Source organism: Abramis brama, assembly GCF_963993115.1.
Source record: "Abramis brama genome assembly, chromosome: 3".
Lineage (NCBI taxonomy): Eukaryota > Metazoa > Chordata > Actinopteri > Cypriniformes > Leuciscidae > Abramis > Abramis brama.
Window position 1 is genome coordinate 6,452,076 of NC_139965.1, and position 16,670 is coordinate 6,468,745.

The 16,670-nt window shown below is 41.4% G+C and overlaps 2 protein-coding genes across 4 annotated transcripts in view; both read right to left on the reverse strand.

The window, feature by feature from the left end:
• The window catches only part of LOC311079156 (Fc receptor-like protein 5), a 353,766-nt gene that overhangs the window by 1,505 nt on the left and 335,591 nt on the right, over positions 1–16,670 (reverse strand). For both annotated transcript variants that reach the window (XM_084108360.1, XM_084108359.1), the window contains 5 exons: positions 2,241–2,519; positions 1,858–2,142; positions 1,504–1,782; positions 1,152–1,415; positions 1–188 (listed from right to left, as the gene is read on the reverse strand). The exon at positions 1–188 is cut by the window's left edge and continues 58 nt beyond it. In XM_084108360.1, the coding sequence (XP_083964486.1) occupies positions 1–188; positions 1,152–1,415; positions 1,504–1,782; positions 1,858–2,142; positions 2,241–2,519 (1,295 nt within the window). The remainder of the gene's footprint in view (positions 189–1,151; positions 1,416–1,503; positions 1,783–1,857; positions 2,143–2,240; positions 2,520–16,670) is intronic.
• LOC311079164 (uncharacterized protein) lies at positions 2,848–16,259 on the reverse strand. 2 transcript variants are annotated; one of them, XM_084108372.1, is made up of 8 exons: positions 15,682–16,259; positions 14,361–14,396; positions 11,476–11,672; positions 9,781–10,829; positions 9,614–9,683; positions 5,786–5,960; positions 4,867–5,032; positions 2,848–3,629 (listed from the first exon to the last, which is right to left on the reverse strand). In XM_084108372.1, exons 3-7 carry the CDS (start codon positions 11,660–11,662, stop codon positions 4,873–4,875), a joined length of 1,641 nt encoding a protein of 546 aa, XP_083964498.1. In that variant the 5' UTR covers positions 11,663–11,672; positions 14,361–14,396; positions 15,682–16,259; the 3' UTR covers positions 2,848–3,629; positions 4,867–4,872. The 2 variants fall into 2 exon arrangements, with proteins under 2 accessions (XP_083964498.1, XP_083964497.1); XM_084108371.1 differs by having other exon boundaries at positions 14,361–16,259.

Here is a 16,670-nt window from a genome sequence, read left to right on the forward strand (position 1 = left end):
ACCCTCATGTGACTTTGAGACAGTAGTGATGCTCATCTCTCCTGTCGTCTGATTCTGGATCAGTGATCCGTCTTTATAGAAATCAGTGCTGAGGATCGGGGAGTTTGTAGATCGATGTAAACAGTGTAGAGTCAGAGTCTCTCCCTCAATCACAGGATCAACAGAACTCTCCAGAATCACCTCACCGTCTACAAACACAAGAAATACATCAACAGATGTAGTGACGATACAGGCTGTGTTAATCAGAGCCACACTTCAATTATTAATAAGATCTGGAGGGGCAAAATGTTCACTACCTTTAATCTGAGAAACTTTTATTCAGCAAGGATTCATGATCAAATGTGACGCATTGATCAAAAAAAATGTTACAAAAGATTTATATTTCAAATAAATGCTGTTCTTCAAACTTTCTATTCATCAAAGAAGAAAAAAGCATCACGTTTCCCACAATTTTTTTTTCAACATTGATAGTGATCATAAATCATCATATTAGAATGATTTCTGAAGGATCATGTGACACTGAAGACTGGAGTAATGATGCTGAACATTCAGCTTTGAATAAATTACACTTTACAATATATATATATGAAGAGTTCAGATGCAAAAGCCTCTAAGTGCCATCTGAAATTTTCTTCTAAAATGAGCATTTCTTTCAAGCTCGTATGTTTAAGTTCAGTAATTTCACTTTAATTACAATTAATAGGTCATTTTCATTGCCATTAAAGTTAAATAACTGAACATAAACATACAAGCTTGATACAAATGATCATTCTAGAAGGAAATTTCAGATGGCACTTAGAGGCTTTTGCATCTGAACTCTTCATATATATATATTTTTTTAATTGTTTTTATTTTTTTATATTACATTTCATATGTAATAATACTAGAAAATTAATGTTTTCATGCATTTTTGATCAAATAAAAACCAGCCCTGGTGAAAAAACATATTTCCAAAACAAAAATACCAATCCCAAAATTCTGAATATTTTATTTTATTATAGAGTTTAAATCTTGATATTCACTGTGCAGTATTCTGATATTCAGTTAGTTTATGCATAATCATATGACTGAATTCTCAATTATATTATGTTTTAATCTTGAACAGATTGTTATTTACTGTGTTTTATAGTTGTAAGCGTGATTGGACTCACCATGTACAGTGATGTTTCGAGGACGCCGTTTCTCTCCAGATTCAGACTCACACCAGTACACTCCAGTGTCAGATGTGCTGAGAGAGTCCATTACACATCCAGATCCTGTTTGTTTTGCACAAGTTTGTGTGTCTTTGTCTGTGTATCTTCTCACTGTCCATCCAGCAGAGTTACTCTGATCCTCACAGCTCAGAGAGAGAGAGTCCGATGAGAAGTGTTGACTTCTGCTGGGATTGAGGACCAGAGACACTGAAGCAGAAACTCCTGAAAAGAGGAAAATCTCCATCAAAACTGACAGCACAGAGACTGCAGTGAAACACAGATCCGGATGAGCACAAGCATAAACCCTCACCAGTGATCCACAGTGTGTGTGAGCTGCTGTTGTGTGTGTAATAGGCTGGTCGTCCTCTCTCTGCTCTGCACGTATAAACTCCTGTGTGCTGTAGAGCAGCAGGACTGAGAGTGTAAGATCCTCCAGCTCCTCTGCTGCTGTCTGACAGATGATCATGATCTCTGAACCAGCTGAACGTCCAGCCTTTAGAGGAGCCTGAAACCTCACAGGTCAGAGTCACTGATTCTCCTTCAGTCAGCCACGGCTGTGGAGACACTCGCACTGATGCCTGAGCTTCAGCTGAACAAAACATCACGAGTTACAGAGCCGTAGAGAAACTGATGGAGAAGCTGATCACAACAAACACACACTCACCTGAGACAGTCAGTGTAACAGCATCACTGCGCTGAGAGCTTTGAGTGTGTGTCTGTCCTGTACAGGTGTATTTACCGCGGTGAGAGAGATCAACACTGCTGATGTTCAACTCTTGTGTTGAGGTTTGGTTGACAGTGTTTTTATATTGGTTGTTGGTTCCCTCTATTTCCCATCTGTATGTCCACTCAGTGTCTCCTGCCCACTTTATATCACATCTGAGAGTGACTGTTTCTCCTCTAAACACTCGTTCATCAGGTCGTACCGTCAGCACAGCTTTAGGACTCTCTATACAAACACAGATTATTGCAGTTATAGTTTCAGAAGTTGTGTAGATATTGTCTCTGATCTGTATTTGTTGCATCACACACTACAGTCTCTCTCACCTGTAATATTTACCCACAGTGCATCACTGTATTGTGTGTAATAGACTGGTTTCCCTCTTCCAGCTCTACACCAGTACTGGCCTCCATCAGACACTGAATCAATCTTCAGGCTGTAGGAGTTTGTTTCTGTCTTCTCTGTCTCAGGGTTCAGTGTGTGTTTGTACCAGTAAGAGTCCCAGTTTCCAGTGGACGGATCCATGCGACAGGTCAAAGTCACTGTGTTTCCAGTCAGTGCAGCTCCTGCAGGATCTGATGTGAGTTCAGGCTTCGGCTTTAGATCTGCAGGAGAACAACGACAGATTCAGATCCTCGAGAGTCAGAGTTCACCAGCGTTACACAAATCATTGAGTATTTCAGTCAGTAATCAGTATCAGTTCATACAGAAGAGAATTGAAGTGCTGAAATATGGATTTTAGACTAGCATTATAGATCTGAATATGAACTACATCAACAATGTTTTTAATTATTAGTAAAAAAAAAATATATACACTGTAAAAAGAATACTGTGAAATTTACAGCAACTTGCTGGCAGCAATTAGCAAGTAAGTTGCTGTAGTTCATTTCACAGTACGCTTACTGTAAACTTAATCACAGTAACTTTAAAAAATACTGTAAACTTTTTTACAGTAATAATCACAGTACTGTGTTTCATCACCCCACATATTTTACTACTGTAATAGGGATTACTGCATTAATTTTGTGTGCTGTAAAATGAAGACACTGTTTTTGTCACAAAAATGCCATTTATTGACAACTTTTCACAATTTAAATTTCGAAATTCATAAAATAAAAATAGCATAGTAAAAAAACATTTTTTTTTTTCAATTAGAAGGTATAAAAGACAAATTAAATGATTTAAAAACAGCAGGATTTTGAACAATAGAATTTGGTCCCTGAATGTTGTTTTCTCCCAGAACTTTATTTTTCCTTAAAAAACAGGGCCTGAACTAGTCAACATCATAGGCTGGAGTCTTTTACCCGGCCTGAACTAGTCAACATCATGGGCTGGAGTCTTTTACCCGGCCTGAACTAGTCAACATCATGGGCTGGAGTCTTTTACCCGGCCTGAACTAGTCAACATCATGGGCTGGAGTCTTTTACCCAGCCTGAACTAGTCAACATCATGGGCTGGAGTCTTTTACCCAGCCTGAACTAGTCAACATCATGGGCTGGAGTCTTTTACCCGGCCTGAACTAGTCAACATCATGGGCTGGAGTCTTTTACCCGGCCTGAACTAGTCAACATCATGGGCTGGAGTCTTTTACCCGGCCTGAACTAGTCAACATCATGGGCTGGAGTCTTTTACCCAGCCTGAACTAGTCAACATCATGGGCTGGAGTCTTTTACCCGGCCTGAACTAGTCAACATCATGGGCTGGAGTCTTCTACCCTGCAGTGGAAGAAATTAATTATTAATGGAAAAGTTTATAAGCAAGACAGATGGGTTGATGACAATATATATAAAAGTTTGATTGGATCATTTAATTAAGCCAATCAACATGTAATACAATGTCCACTTCTCTATAAACCAAAACTAGGGTTGCAAATTATCGATTAATTCATTAATCATTAGTTGATAGACCTTATCGATCGATTAACGATTAACTGATAAGCGGCTATTTTCCTGAGAATGTAAATTTCTCACGGTATCAATAGTGTCTTTAACATAAAAAGCAAAATATTGCTTATATACTGAATAAAAATGCATGTTATATTGCTCAACTGATGTTTTATTGTAACAGTTGGGATACGGTACAGATAATGGCATTTATGTAGTTTAACAAAATAAATTATGCACAGAAAATTAAAATACATAAAAAAAATTATTGTAAAAAAAAATGGCATCACAATAAGTGTATGTGATTGTCACTAACATTTTAGTAACTAAACTGAATTTTATTAGGTTTAGTGACAACATGTTACAATGTTTACATGGTACAATATCTGGTAAGCTACGATTTTTTATTATTTCAATTCAATTATTGTGATTTTATTTAATATTGACTCATTTGGATAAATATTAGGTAGGCTACACACAAGATAGGCCTTAATTTTTCTCAAGAAAAAAACCCCAACTCACCTAATGCTGTAAACATACAGAAAGCCCTATCAGCTGGTAGTAGGCTATTATTTAAAGGTATAGCAGAGGATCTTTCCGAATTTTAGATAAGACCCGCCCTCTCCACTTTTTGAAAAGTTTGATTGATTCACCAGAATGATTGACAATTAGGAGGACCAATAGTATAGGTCACCCACCCGGAAGTAAAAAATCCTCCGCTATACCTATAAGGTTAAAAATAATTAAATATAATGCGTTTTTTTTTTATAATAACAACTTTATTTAATGATATAAGTAAAAATATAATAAATATGTAATATAGAACACATATTTAGCTAAAGTTTTTGACAAGATGTATATGTTTTCGTAAAAGCCTTGAATTATTGTGATAGCTACTCCATGCTTTTTCTATTTTAGATACACAGCACAACACGCAGCCCCTGGTAAAAAGCGCTGATAACCCAATTTCTAAATTACAATTTTTTAAATGTTCCTTTACCTGGGGTTAAAAGTGGGATTTAGAATGACAATAACTCAGAGTATTCAAGTTAACAATTAACAGTCTCACCTGGTATTAGTTGTTCTTCCAGTCATACTCAATGAAGTCCCTGATGAACGATGCCACGTGTGGATTGAGGGACTCGTTTTTTCTTTGGACCACCTTCCCAGTTCTTCTGCTAATCTGGACCTTCGAATTGCACTTGCTGTGCTCCGGATTTATCCTGATGAAGAATCTGTAAATAAAAACATCATGCATTACTCTATCCAAGAAAAAAAAAAAAAAACCTGTCATAAGAATGTGAACGGCCTCTGGCGAGCTACCTCAAATCAGGCCATGAGCTATTGGTAGCACGCAAGCGACGTGTTGGAGACCCCTGCTCTAGAGCTCCGCTTTGTAGGCTACAACTCGATACTTTTTTGCTACTTTGTAATAACTTTCTGCGGCCAGCATTTCTGGAAATGAACGAGGGTAAAACCTTTTTAAGACCTGACTAAATTAAATTTAAGACTGCGGATGACAATCTGGCCGGTTTTTAAGTGGTTTTAAGGACTTAAATTTAAAGTTCAGAATTTTTTACTTTTTAAGACCCCGCGGGGAACCCTGATAGAGGGACTTGCTGCAGCATTGGAGTGTACTACAGATTACAGTGAGCACATTTATAGAAGTGTGAAGAGTAGAGATGGGAACTTTGAGTAATTTAGAAGTCAAGTACTCTAAAAACCAAGTACTTTAGTATTAAAGTTAAGAAAAGAAAATGTGATGTCCATGAAATTTTGACTGTAGACTAGCTGTGCTTACTTTTCTACCATTTGCATGGTGAGTTAAAATAAAAGTTTGATGTTTAACAATTACACAACAGTCCATATAAACCAAATAAACACTTTGAGAAGTATTTTACTAGTCGGGTAGGTGGTTAAAGAATGAGTACTCAAATATTTGTTCCCATTCCTAGTCAAAAATATATCAACAACAAATAAGTGCTTACCTCTGGATAAATTCTAATGTAGTGGCTGCCTCCTCAGGATATTCCATGTTAAATACATAGTATGATGCAAAAAGGACAGCAAGAGCAGAAGTGAATTCGGAACAGTCACTCAGTTGGAGGACAACTCTGCCCTCGATGGAAAGCATCCACTTTTTTGCCCCCAGAATGGACTCTCCTGAAAAAATTAAGTTGACATTGCACATCATTCAATCTGATATGGTTTACTGTTTGGCAAAAAAACTTTGCTACACAGATCACTTTCATAACATCCTCTAATGAACAGCCAGGTAGTGTGCCTGCACATGTATGCACAGTGTAGAATTTGTAGACTATCTCGTATAGTGTGCCATAGTGGGCGACAACCTACGTCACGTCTGCGATGCTTCACGACATCACGACAGAAAGACTAGAATGTTTTATTTTTTAACGGTCCTCCACAATGGGTTGAGTATGTGCGCGAGTGAGTGAGTGAGAGTGCGAGCAACAGTGAGTGTGTGTGTGTGTGTGTGTGTGTGTGTGTGTGTGTGTGTGTGTGTGTGTGTGTGTGTGTGTGTGCGCGCGAGTGAGTGAGAGTGCGAGCAACAGTGAGTGTGTGTGCGCGAGTGAGTGAGAGTGCCAGCAACAGTGTGTGTGTGTGTGTGTGTGTGTGTGCGCGAGTGAGTGAGAGTGCGAGCAACAGTGAGTGTGTGTGCGCGCCAGTGAGCGAGTGTGTGTGAGCGTGAGTGAGCGAGGGACAGTGAGTGTGTGTGCGCGAGTGTGTGCGTGCAATTGAGTAAGTGAGCGAGGGACAGTGAGTGTGTGTGTGCGAGTGTGTGTGTGCGAGTGTGTGTGTGTGCGAGTGAGTGAGAGTGCGAGCAACAGTGAGTGTGTGTGCGCGCCAGTGAGCGAGTGTGTGTGAGCGTGAGTGAGCGAGGGACAGTGAGTGTGTGTGAGCGAGGGACAGTGAGTGTGCGGGAGTGTGTGTGTGTGCAAGTGAGTAAGTGAGCGAGGAACAGTGAGTGTGTGTGTGCGAGTGTTTGCGTGCTCGAGTGAGTGTGTGTGTGTGTGTGTGTGTGTGCGAGTGAGTGAGAGTGCGAGCAACAGTGAGTGTGAGTGTGTGTGCGCGTCAGTGAGCGAGTGTGTGTGAGCGTGAGTGAGCGAGGGACAGTGAGTGTGTGTGCGCGAGTGTGTGTGTGTGCAAGTGAGTAAGTGAGCGAGGGACAGTGAGTGTGTGTGTGCGAGTGTGTGCATGCTCGAGTGAGTGTGTGTGTGTGTGTGTGTGCGAGTGAGTGAGAGTGCGAGCAACAGTGAGTGTGTGTGCGCGTCAGTGAGCGAGTGTGTGTGAGCGTGAGTGAGCGAGGGACAGTGAGTGTGTGTGAGCGAGGGACAGTGAGTGTGCGGGAGTGTGTGTGTGTGCAAGTGAGTAAGTGAGCGAGGAACAGTGAGTGTGTGTGTGCGAGTGTGTGCGTGCTCGAGTGAGTGAGTGTGTGTGTGTGTGCGCAAGTGAGTGAGCGCTAGTGAGTGAGCGAGGGACAGTGTGTGTGTGTGCGCGCCAGTGAGCGAGTGTGTGTGAGCACGAGTGAGCGAGGGACAGTGAGTGTGTGCTCGAGTGTGTGTGTGTGTGCAAGTGAGTAAGTGAGCGAGGGACAGTGTGTGTGTGTGCGCGCCAGTGAGCGAGTGTGTGTGAGCACGAGTGAGCGAGGGACAGTGAGTGTGTGCTCGAGTGTGTGTGTGTGTGCAAGTGAGTAAGTGAGCGAGGGACAGTGAGTGTGTGTGTGCGAGTGTGTGCATGCTCGAGTGAGTGTGTGTGTGTGTGTGTGTGTGTGTGCGAGAGTGAGCACAAGTAAGTGAGTGAGTGTATGTGTGTGCACGAATGAGTGAGCGCTAGTGAGTGAGCGAGGGACAGTGTGTGTGTGTGTGCGTGCGTGCGCGCGCGAGTGAGTGCGAGCAACAGTGAGTGTGTGTGCGCGCCAGTGAGCGAGTGTGTGTGAGCGTGAGTGAGCGAGGGACAGTGAGTGTGTGTGTGTGCAAGTGAGTAAGTGAGCGAGGGACAGTGAGTGTGTGTGTGTGCGCGAGTGTGTGCGTGCTCGAGTGAGTGTGTGTGTGCGCGAGTGAGTGTGTGTGCGCGAGTGAGTGAGCGAGGGACAGTGTGTGTGTGTGCGCGCGAGTGAGTGAGAGTGCGAGCAACAGTGAGTGTGTGTGCGCGCCAGTGAGCGAGGGACAGTGAGTGTGTGTGAGCGAGGGACAGTGAGTGTGCGGGAGTGTGTGTGTGTGTGTGTGCAAGTGAGTAAGTGAGCGAGGAACAGTGAGTGTGTGTGTGCAAGTGTGTGCGTGCTCGAGTGAGTGAGTGTGTGTGCGCGCGCGCGAGTGAGTGAGCGCAAGTAAGTGAGTGAGTGTATGTGTGTGTGCACGAGTGAGTGAGCGCTAGTGAGTGAGCGAGGGACAGTGTGTGTGTGCGCGCGAGTGAGTGAGAGTGCGAGCAACAGTGAGTGTGTGTGCGCGCCAGTGAGCGAGGGACAGTGAGTGTGTGTGAGCGTGAGTGAGCGAAGGACAGTGAGTGTGTGTGCGCGAGTGTGTGTGTGCAAGTGAGTAAGTGAGCGAGGGACAGTGAGTGTGTGTGTGTGAGTGAGTGCAAGTAAGTGAGCGAGGGACAGTGAGTGTGTGTGTGCGAGTGTGTGCGTGCTCAAGTGTGTCCGTGCTCGAGTGAGTGTGTGTGCGCGAGTGAGTGAGCGGAAGTAAGTGAGTGAGAGTGCGAGCAACAGTGAGTGTGTGTGCGCGCCAGTGAGCGAGTGTGTGTGAGCGTGAGTGAGCGAGGGACAGTGAGTGTGTGTGCGCGAGTGTGTGTGTGCAAGTGAGTAAGTGAGCGAGGGACAGTGAGTGTGTGTGTGTGTGTGTGTGAGTGAGTGCAAGTAAGTGAGCGAGGGACAGTGAGTGTGTGTGTGCGCGCCAGTGAGCGAGTGTGTGTGCGCGAGTGTGTGTGTGTGTGTGTGTGTGCGAGAGTGAGCACAAGTAAGTGAGTGAGTGTATGTGTGTGTGCGCACGAATGAGTGAGCGCTAGTGAGTGAGCGAGGGACAGTGTGTGTGTGTGTGTGTGTGTGTGTGTACGCGCGCGAGTGAGAGTGCGAGTGTGCGCGCGCGAGTGAGAGTGCGAGTGTGCGCGCAAGTGAGCGAGTGTGTGTGAGCGAGGGACAGTGAGTTTGTGTGCGCGAGTGTGTGTGTGCAAGTGAGTAAGTGAGCGAGGGACAGTGAGTGTGTGTGTGTGCGCGAGTGTGTGCGTGCTCGAGTGAGTGTGTGTGTGCGCGAGTGAGTGAGTGTGTGTGTGTGTGTGTGCGCGAGTGAGTGAGCGCAAGTAAGTGAGTGAGTGTATGTGTGTGCACGAGTGAGTGAGTGTGTGCGTGCTCGAGTGAGTGAGTGTGTGTGTGTGCGCGAGTGAGTGAGCGCAAGTAAGTGAGTGAGTGTATGTGTGTGCACGAGTGAGTGAGTGTGTGCGTGCTCGAGTGAGTGAGTGTGTGTGTGTGTGTGTGTGTGCGCGAGTGAGTGAGCGCAAGTAAGTGAGTGAGTGTATGTGTGCACGAGTGAGTGAGTGCGTGCGTGCTCGAGTGAGTGAGTGTGTGTGTGTGTGTGCGCGAGTGAGTGAGCGCAAGTAAGTGAGTGAGTGTATGTGTGTGCACGAGTGAGTGAGTGTGTGCGTGCTCGAGTGAGTGAGTGTGTGTGTGTGTGTGTGCGCGAGTGAGTGAGCGCAAGTAAGTGAGTGAGTGTATGTGTGTGCACGAGTGAGTGAGCGCTAGTGAGTGAGCGAGGGACAGTGAGTGTGTGTGTGTGTGTGTGTGTGTGTGTGTGGGATCTTACCGAGCATGATGAGCCTTGGAGTGCTTGGCAGGGAAATCTGGGCCTCAATGTCTGCTTGGGTGGAAGTTTCCTGTAACACAAAATAAACAGAAAAAACACTTTTAGAAATCACAAGTACAATATTCATAAGAGAAAGTGTGTGGCAATACTGTACAAAAAATACTTGCATCAGCCAAGAGGAAAACAGCTTCTTCCTTTTCTTTGAAGTAAGCAATCATGACTACAATTGCAGAAAGTCCAGGATCCATGTCTTCCATCTGTCTCTCGATGCCATGAAGGACTGCCTTCACTTCCTTGTTCCATTTCAAAAGTTGACTATTGAAATATTGTAGCACTCTTTTCCCTTTGCCAGCAAGTGATTCTCGTAGTCTTGATTCCAGCTCAATTCCTGTCAATGTGCAGAAGTGCTGTAGTAAAAACTTCTGGATGAAGAGAAATGGCCACTCATTCTGTAAATCTGACAGGGTTGGTGAAGGAGTTGCATTAATGTCACGACGCTGTTGCTCATACAGTAATGTCATGAGATCATTGACTCGCTTCTGGTCTGCACCTCTTTGTCCCTCCTTGGAATAAATAGTCATTAACTCTATTTTCTTCTCATAGAGAGACTCTCTATTTTCACCTTCAGGCAGCTGTGATGGCTGCCATTTGACACAGCCGTAGCTATCAGTTTTGGCACACTTTCTTGATGGTCCAGGCAGGTCTTCATCCACGGCAGGGACCATTCGTTTTGGTTTTCGAAGTCGTGTTAGGGTATTGTCTCTGTTTAAAAAATCGATCCTTATCCTCAGTTGTTTGCTTAAAGTGTAATATCCATTGCCAAGCTGTTCTCCCTCTTCTGTTCGGTCTTCAAAAGACTCAGGATATTTATCCACAATGCTCTTAGCCAGTTCAGCACACTGCCTGAATGGGGGGTTCAAGCAAACCTGTCTTATTGCTTCTGCAATGACTCTCACCATATGCCGTCTATCTGCAGCTTTTGGTCGTTTCCTCTGTGCAAGACACCTTCTCAAGCTTTCATGTGTTTTCTCCCACGGCACAGAAAATGTTGAAACCCAAGTGCTATTCTGCACAGAAACATGGCTTGAAGGTTCCAATACAAGCTCTGAATTGGGTGAGGTTTCAGGATAAGGTACAGGTGTTAAAGTCAAAAAATAGTCAGGTTCAGCAGAAGTTTCCATGGTACAGTCATGTTGCTGCGTGTTGTGCTGTGTATCTAAAATAGAAAAAGCATGGAGTAGCTATCACAATAATTCAAGGCTTTTACGAAAACATATACATCTTGTCAAAAACTTTTTACATAGCTGTATCTAATAAATGTGTATAGTCAATATTGTATGACTGCTGGTTTTGGAATTCATATGCATTGTATTTTTTAAACGGATTTCATTATTTAACTGAAATTATTAAAGTAATAACAAATCACTTAATGTGTTTAATTTAGGCTTTTATTCACATAAAAACATTGATCACCAAACATGGAGCATGAAGGTTTGTTCTCATGCATCAAGCAAGTACAGTTGAGCTTATGTTTACAAATTTTGAGTGCTGTATGTTCATTAGTTAACGTTTATAGGTGAATAAAATTCTAAATTAAATCCGTTAACTATAAAGCCAGTGTGTCTCCTCAGAATACTTAAATTGAACTACCCCATATATCTGGATTTATTTTAAGTTTTGAAGCATGAAGCTTTATAAGTTTTGGGTAAGCAGAATTTCAATGAAGGAACAGAAAATTTAAAATATCTTCATTTTGTGTTCTAAATATGAACAAACTACTTATGGGTTTGGAACGACATGAGTGAGTAATTGATGACAATTTAAATTTTTTGGTGAAATATAATTTTAATACTACAATTTACCTCTTCTTTTGAAGGCATGCAGTAGTTTCCTGCAGTCCACTGGTGTCAGGAGGTGTTTCAAATCATCTTCTTTTATGAATTCCATGTCATCAGCTGTCCTAACCCCAATGCTTGACAAATGTTGTAGAATCTTTTCCAGTGACTCATTTTCCAGATAGGAGAGGACACTTTTAATGCTGGCTTCCATTATACTTCACCTGAAAAAACAGAATGATGAAGCACAAAAACATCAAGGTGATCAAAGTTGTAAACTGGAAGTGGGTAATAATCAGCAAGGGTGTCCACACTAACGCAAACATAATGTTTCTGTGTGTCATGCTGCAAGATGTGAACACCAAGATCCAAGGCTGGCACTGATTGAGACTTTTCACAAACAAAATGAACCTTCTCCTCACTGACCAGAAGAACAACAATCCTACCAAGCTCATGACCCCTGTCATTAACATTGAGAAGTACAGCCATTCCTTTCCTGTAGGTAGTTCCCTTGTATGTGGCAGAAACTGTTTCTACTGTGTTTTGTTTCTTAATACCACTTAGTCTTACAGCTTCTTGAATGGCAACATTGTACATTTGATCATCAAATTCATTGGCTTGGCCTACTTGAAGAATGCCTGGAAAAAAGCTCCCTGAGTGTAAATAGGCCTGTAGTAATTGGTGCCTTTCTGCCAAAGTGCTACATAGGTTTTTGAAATTATGGAGCTTCCGTGCACACTGCTTAAAATATGTGTGCTTGCTTTCGAAGCGGAGTGTCCAGAGGCGAATAAGAGGGCCAAATTTAATTATAAGGTCTGGATAGTGAAGGAGGAAGTGGTGTTTTGGCTTTAATGGTCTGTCTGAAAAAATAGCTGCTCTAGATTCCAAATATTCCTCAACAAGTAGCTTCAGATAGGCTACTTGATTGGTATGGATTTTGGGAGCACAGACAAGTTCTACTATCTCCCTCAGCTTGAGGCACAACTGCCAAACTTGATCTTCAAGTGGATTCTTGATACGTTTACCAACAAGGATAGGGAGAAGACGCAACAAGCACCAGTTCTGTGCTGCACTTCCTCCCAATTTCTCTCCATCAGCTCTAATCACACAAGGTCGGTTATTAGCATCACTACCTTTGAACTTAAGTTGAGAGACCATCCTATTCAACTGCACAAATGTGAAGTGCTTCCCAATGGCCACAAGATGTTTAAGATACAGTTGAAGATCCACAGATACAATCCCTTCGAAAAGATCATGACCAAGACATGGAGGAAGTCCTGGTTGGCATACATGGAAATGCTGTAAAGAATTGAAAACTGAGTCTTTTTTTACTCCATCTACACAGTTTTCAGATCCCATAGACAACTTCGCCACACTGCTCCTGTAGTTTTCTACTGTCCTTGCTGGGCCTAGCTTAGTAGGTTCGTTTACAAATCTGTCTCTGGCTATAAGGCAGTATCTACAGAAGTTTTTGCTCTTGCTGAAATTCTCAGTAAAACCTCCAAGTGAATGCGACCCCAGGTTGTCACCTGCAATTGCAATTACTACCCCCTTCACAGTCTGGCCTGTTTCCAAAGTAATACCAGATTGCTCAATGTCTTTTAAGTCTTTCACAAGGGAGGAGAAAACTTTCTCTTGTCCAAAAAACTGATAATCAGACTCCCTGCACAGCATGACTAATTGCATTGGGTCAATGGATGACCTGTTATGTGGCAATATCTCACTCAGTGTCATATACACAGCTAGGAGCTTGTGTTTCTTTTTGCCAGATCCAAGAGGATTCACTACTTCAAATGCATCTTGATACAAGATAACAGAAACTGAAGAAGGAAACTCTTGTAAAAGGCTATTTTCTTTGAAAGTCTTACCATCTCTCACATCCTCAAGCACATTTGGATCTTCTGGCAAGTGCATTTTTGACACATTATATTGCTCTCTCACTGATGGCAGGTTCAACAGGGCTTTTAGAGTGTCTTTCACTGGGACATACTGGCAAAATCGTTCTTTACCAGAAGCATCAAAACCAAGATGAACCTGTATGGGCTCAATATAATGGAAATTGTTCTTAAAATATGTCTTCCTGGTTGCATCTGATCTGAACATGCCCTCATTATACATCTTTAATAAGTTATCTTTTGACAGACCATCTATGATATTAAAAATCCTTTCATCGGGAATGTCAAGGTTTGACAGTTCTTCACGAAGTCGAACAAACATCTGTGACATTGCATTTGTGCATAGTTCTTGAAACTCTTCTATCAGAGTGGATATTGTGGAAGCAGGTAAAAGCATCTTTGCTTGCATTCTCAAGTAAAAAAGGGCCAAATTGGTAAGAAAAACATTCCTGTCTCTCTCAACATCTCCTGAATAATTACCAACCTCAGGAAATTCTATAGTCTCAGTCATGTCATCATTTCCCATCTCAACAGCATCATCATGCATAGCTGCATCATCACTGTTTACACCTCCATCTCTACATGCTACCAAATCCTTTGCATGTTTCCTGCTTAAATGTGAGGTGAATGAGGATCTGACACTGAAGAGCTTCTGACAAGTGCTGATAGGGCAAACAATCTTTTCCCCATCCCTAATATGCATATTTAAATGCTCACAGAGACTTGAAAGATGTGAAGATTTGAAAGTGCATTCCTCAACCTGACAATTCAAATTCACACACTTCTGAGATCTAGCTGGTTTATGTTTTGAGTGATTTCGGTACATGTGTGTCTGTAACGCACAAAATGTCTTGAAATTACAAGGACATTTCGAAATCCCACATGGATACCTGAAGTTTGCACGGTTTCTGTGCACTTTAACGTGTTTGACATATCTAGGGATTGTGTCCGAAGAGAAACAACATTGTTTGCATTTGAAAAACATTGTATGCATGCTAGTTCATGTCACTTATGTACCTGGAACGATTGCTGAGGCCTTGTCTTTGCTGCAACCTGAAAGAAAAGAACCAAATGGTAAATAAAAGAAAGAGTAAGATCTCGAAAAATCTTAATACAGTGCGAGTATATTATTATGCTTTCACGAGTCATTAATAAAACTCTCGAATGAATAAAACTTTCGAATCAGCCGTCCCGCTTAAATGTCTGATTCTTTAGGCGCCAAGTTTAGCAAGCAAAAAAAAAAAAAAAACCGAGTGATTTTTCAAACGGCTTCCGCGCCAACACATACATTAATACACAATTTCAAATAAATTTTTATTCAACAAAGCTAACGTTACTCCTTAACAAACTTGAAGACGTTATAAATGTAATGTTGCCAGATAAGAACAATATTAATACATACAGTATTCTCCCACAAATCGAGAATGGCACTTCAAATTAGGCTACCAACAATGTAAGTTAGGCTAACTTTACCCTCTGCAAGCGATGAAGTTGATGAAGGTTGGGGGAGGAAATAATTTTAAAGTTATCCTTTAAAATGTCGTGTTTTAATTAAAAGTTTTGTGGCTGCGTTTTCTTTTGACTCGGCCCGCTTAAATGTCTGATTCCTCTGGCGGCAACGTTAGCAGCAGGCAAAAAAAAAAAAAAAAAAAAAAAAAAAAAACGAGTGAGATTATTCAAACGGCTAACGTTACCGCACCAACATATACATACATAATTACAAATTCATTTTATTCAACAATGCTAAACGTACTCTTTAATCAAACTGAAGACGTTATAAATGTAATGTTGCCAGATAAGAACAATATTAATACATACAGTATTCTCCCACAAGTCGAGAATGGCACTTCAAATTAGGCTACCAACAGTGTAAGTTAGGCTAACTTTACCCTCTGCAAGCGATGAAGTTGGTGAAGGTTGGGGGAGGAAATAACTTTAAAGTTATCCTTTAAAATGTCGTATTTTAATTAAGTTTTGTGGCTGCGTTTTCTTTTGACTCGGCCCGCTTAAATGTCTGATTCCTCTGGCGGCAACGTTAGCAGCAGGCAAAAAAAAAAAAAAAAACGAGTGAGATTATTCAAATAGCTAACGTTACCGCACCAACACATACATAATTACAAATTAATTTTATTCAACAATGCTAAACGTACTCTTTAATCAAACTGAAGACGTTATAAATGTAATGTTGCAGATAAGACAAATCTTTTGTAGCAGCTAACGTAATATGCTCACACATGTCGGGAATGGCGCTTCAAATTAGGCTATCAACAATCTCTTTTCTGCAATGCGATGAGGTTCAGAAAAATCATAATCCTATGAAAAATGTGTTAAGTCTTACCTCTAGCTGCGTTTTCTGTCGGGAGTCGGCTGGCTTCAGTGCTTCACGCGCACGCAGTGTCGTCGACTCGTCGGCGGTGACAGTTGACTTCAGCAAGCAAGAGAAAAATTATCCAAGTGTACGGGATCATATTTCCGGCTAGCGCACCAACAGATAACGTTACATCACAACAGATTAATTCCAATTTAATTTTTATTCATGATGACGTTATCGAATGTTGCCAGATTAGAAAATCTATCGAAATTATGCGCAAATATATATAGATTTTTTTTTTTTGGTAATAAAATGCACACAAGACACGAGTTTACTAGGAAGTGGGCCGCTCGGTACTTCTCTCTCTCTCGGTGCACTCTTAAAGTTAAACAAATAGGTAACTTAACAAGAGTAAACTGTGGAAATAAATCATCAAAGTTACCTTTCTGAAGTTAAAATTCCGATAAAAATGTGTAATCTCGTAGCTTTTCAGCTTTCCATGGCTGAAAAAAAAAAAAATCCTCTAGAAATTGCTGTATTGTGATTCACAGAAAAAATATGTTTACTGTAGAATTTACCCGCCATTGAAAATTGACCATGATGCTTTGCAGATCTACAGTAACATGCTGTATACAGATTCTACAGTAAGCTTTTGCTGATTTTACAGTAATAATGCTGTGAAAACTACAGAAATTTGTTACAGTGTATATATATATGTTGATATTCATATCCAGTCTGCATGTACATTATTTTTGCATTCAAATATATCACACAAATGTTGATTATACAATATTAACATCATTATTTAAAAGTGTTTAAAATCTTGTAGATTCTGTATAAACTCACTTTATTAGTAAAGGTAATGACTAGTAAACCTGTTTCTTTGTGTTTGATTTCTTTCAACATCTGGAGTTAATTTTCCTCTGTGATATTCAGTAAAATGATCCTGTATTTCTGCTGTGAAATAACTGGATATTCTGAACTTTTCAAAGCTTTAATGTCTTTTTCTGGTCACG

Coding starts and splice junctions, on each gene's coding strand:
- LOC311079164 (XM_084108372.1), bottom strand. CDS start 11,662: ATGGAAGCCAGCATTAAAAGTGTCCTCTCCTATCTGGAAAATGAGTCA. Junction 9,684..9,780: donor CTGTTTTCCTCTTGGCTGAT/GCAAGTATTTTT, acceptor TTTGTGTTACAG/GAAACTTCCACCCAAGCAGA. Junction 5,033..5,785: donor ACATTAGAATTTATCCAGAG/GTAAGCACTTAT, acceptor TTTTATTTACAG/ATTCTTCATCAGGATAAATC.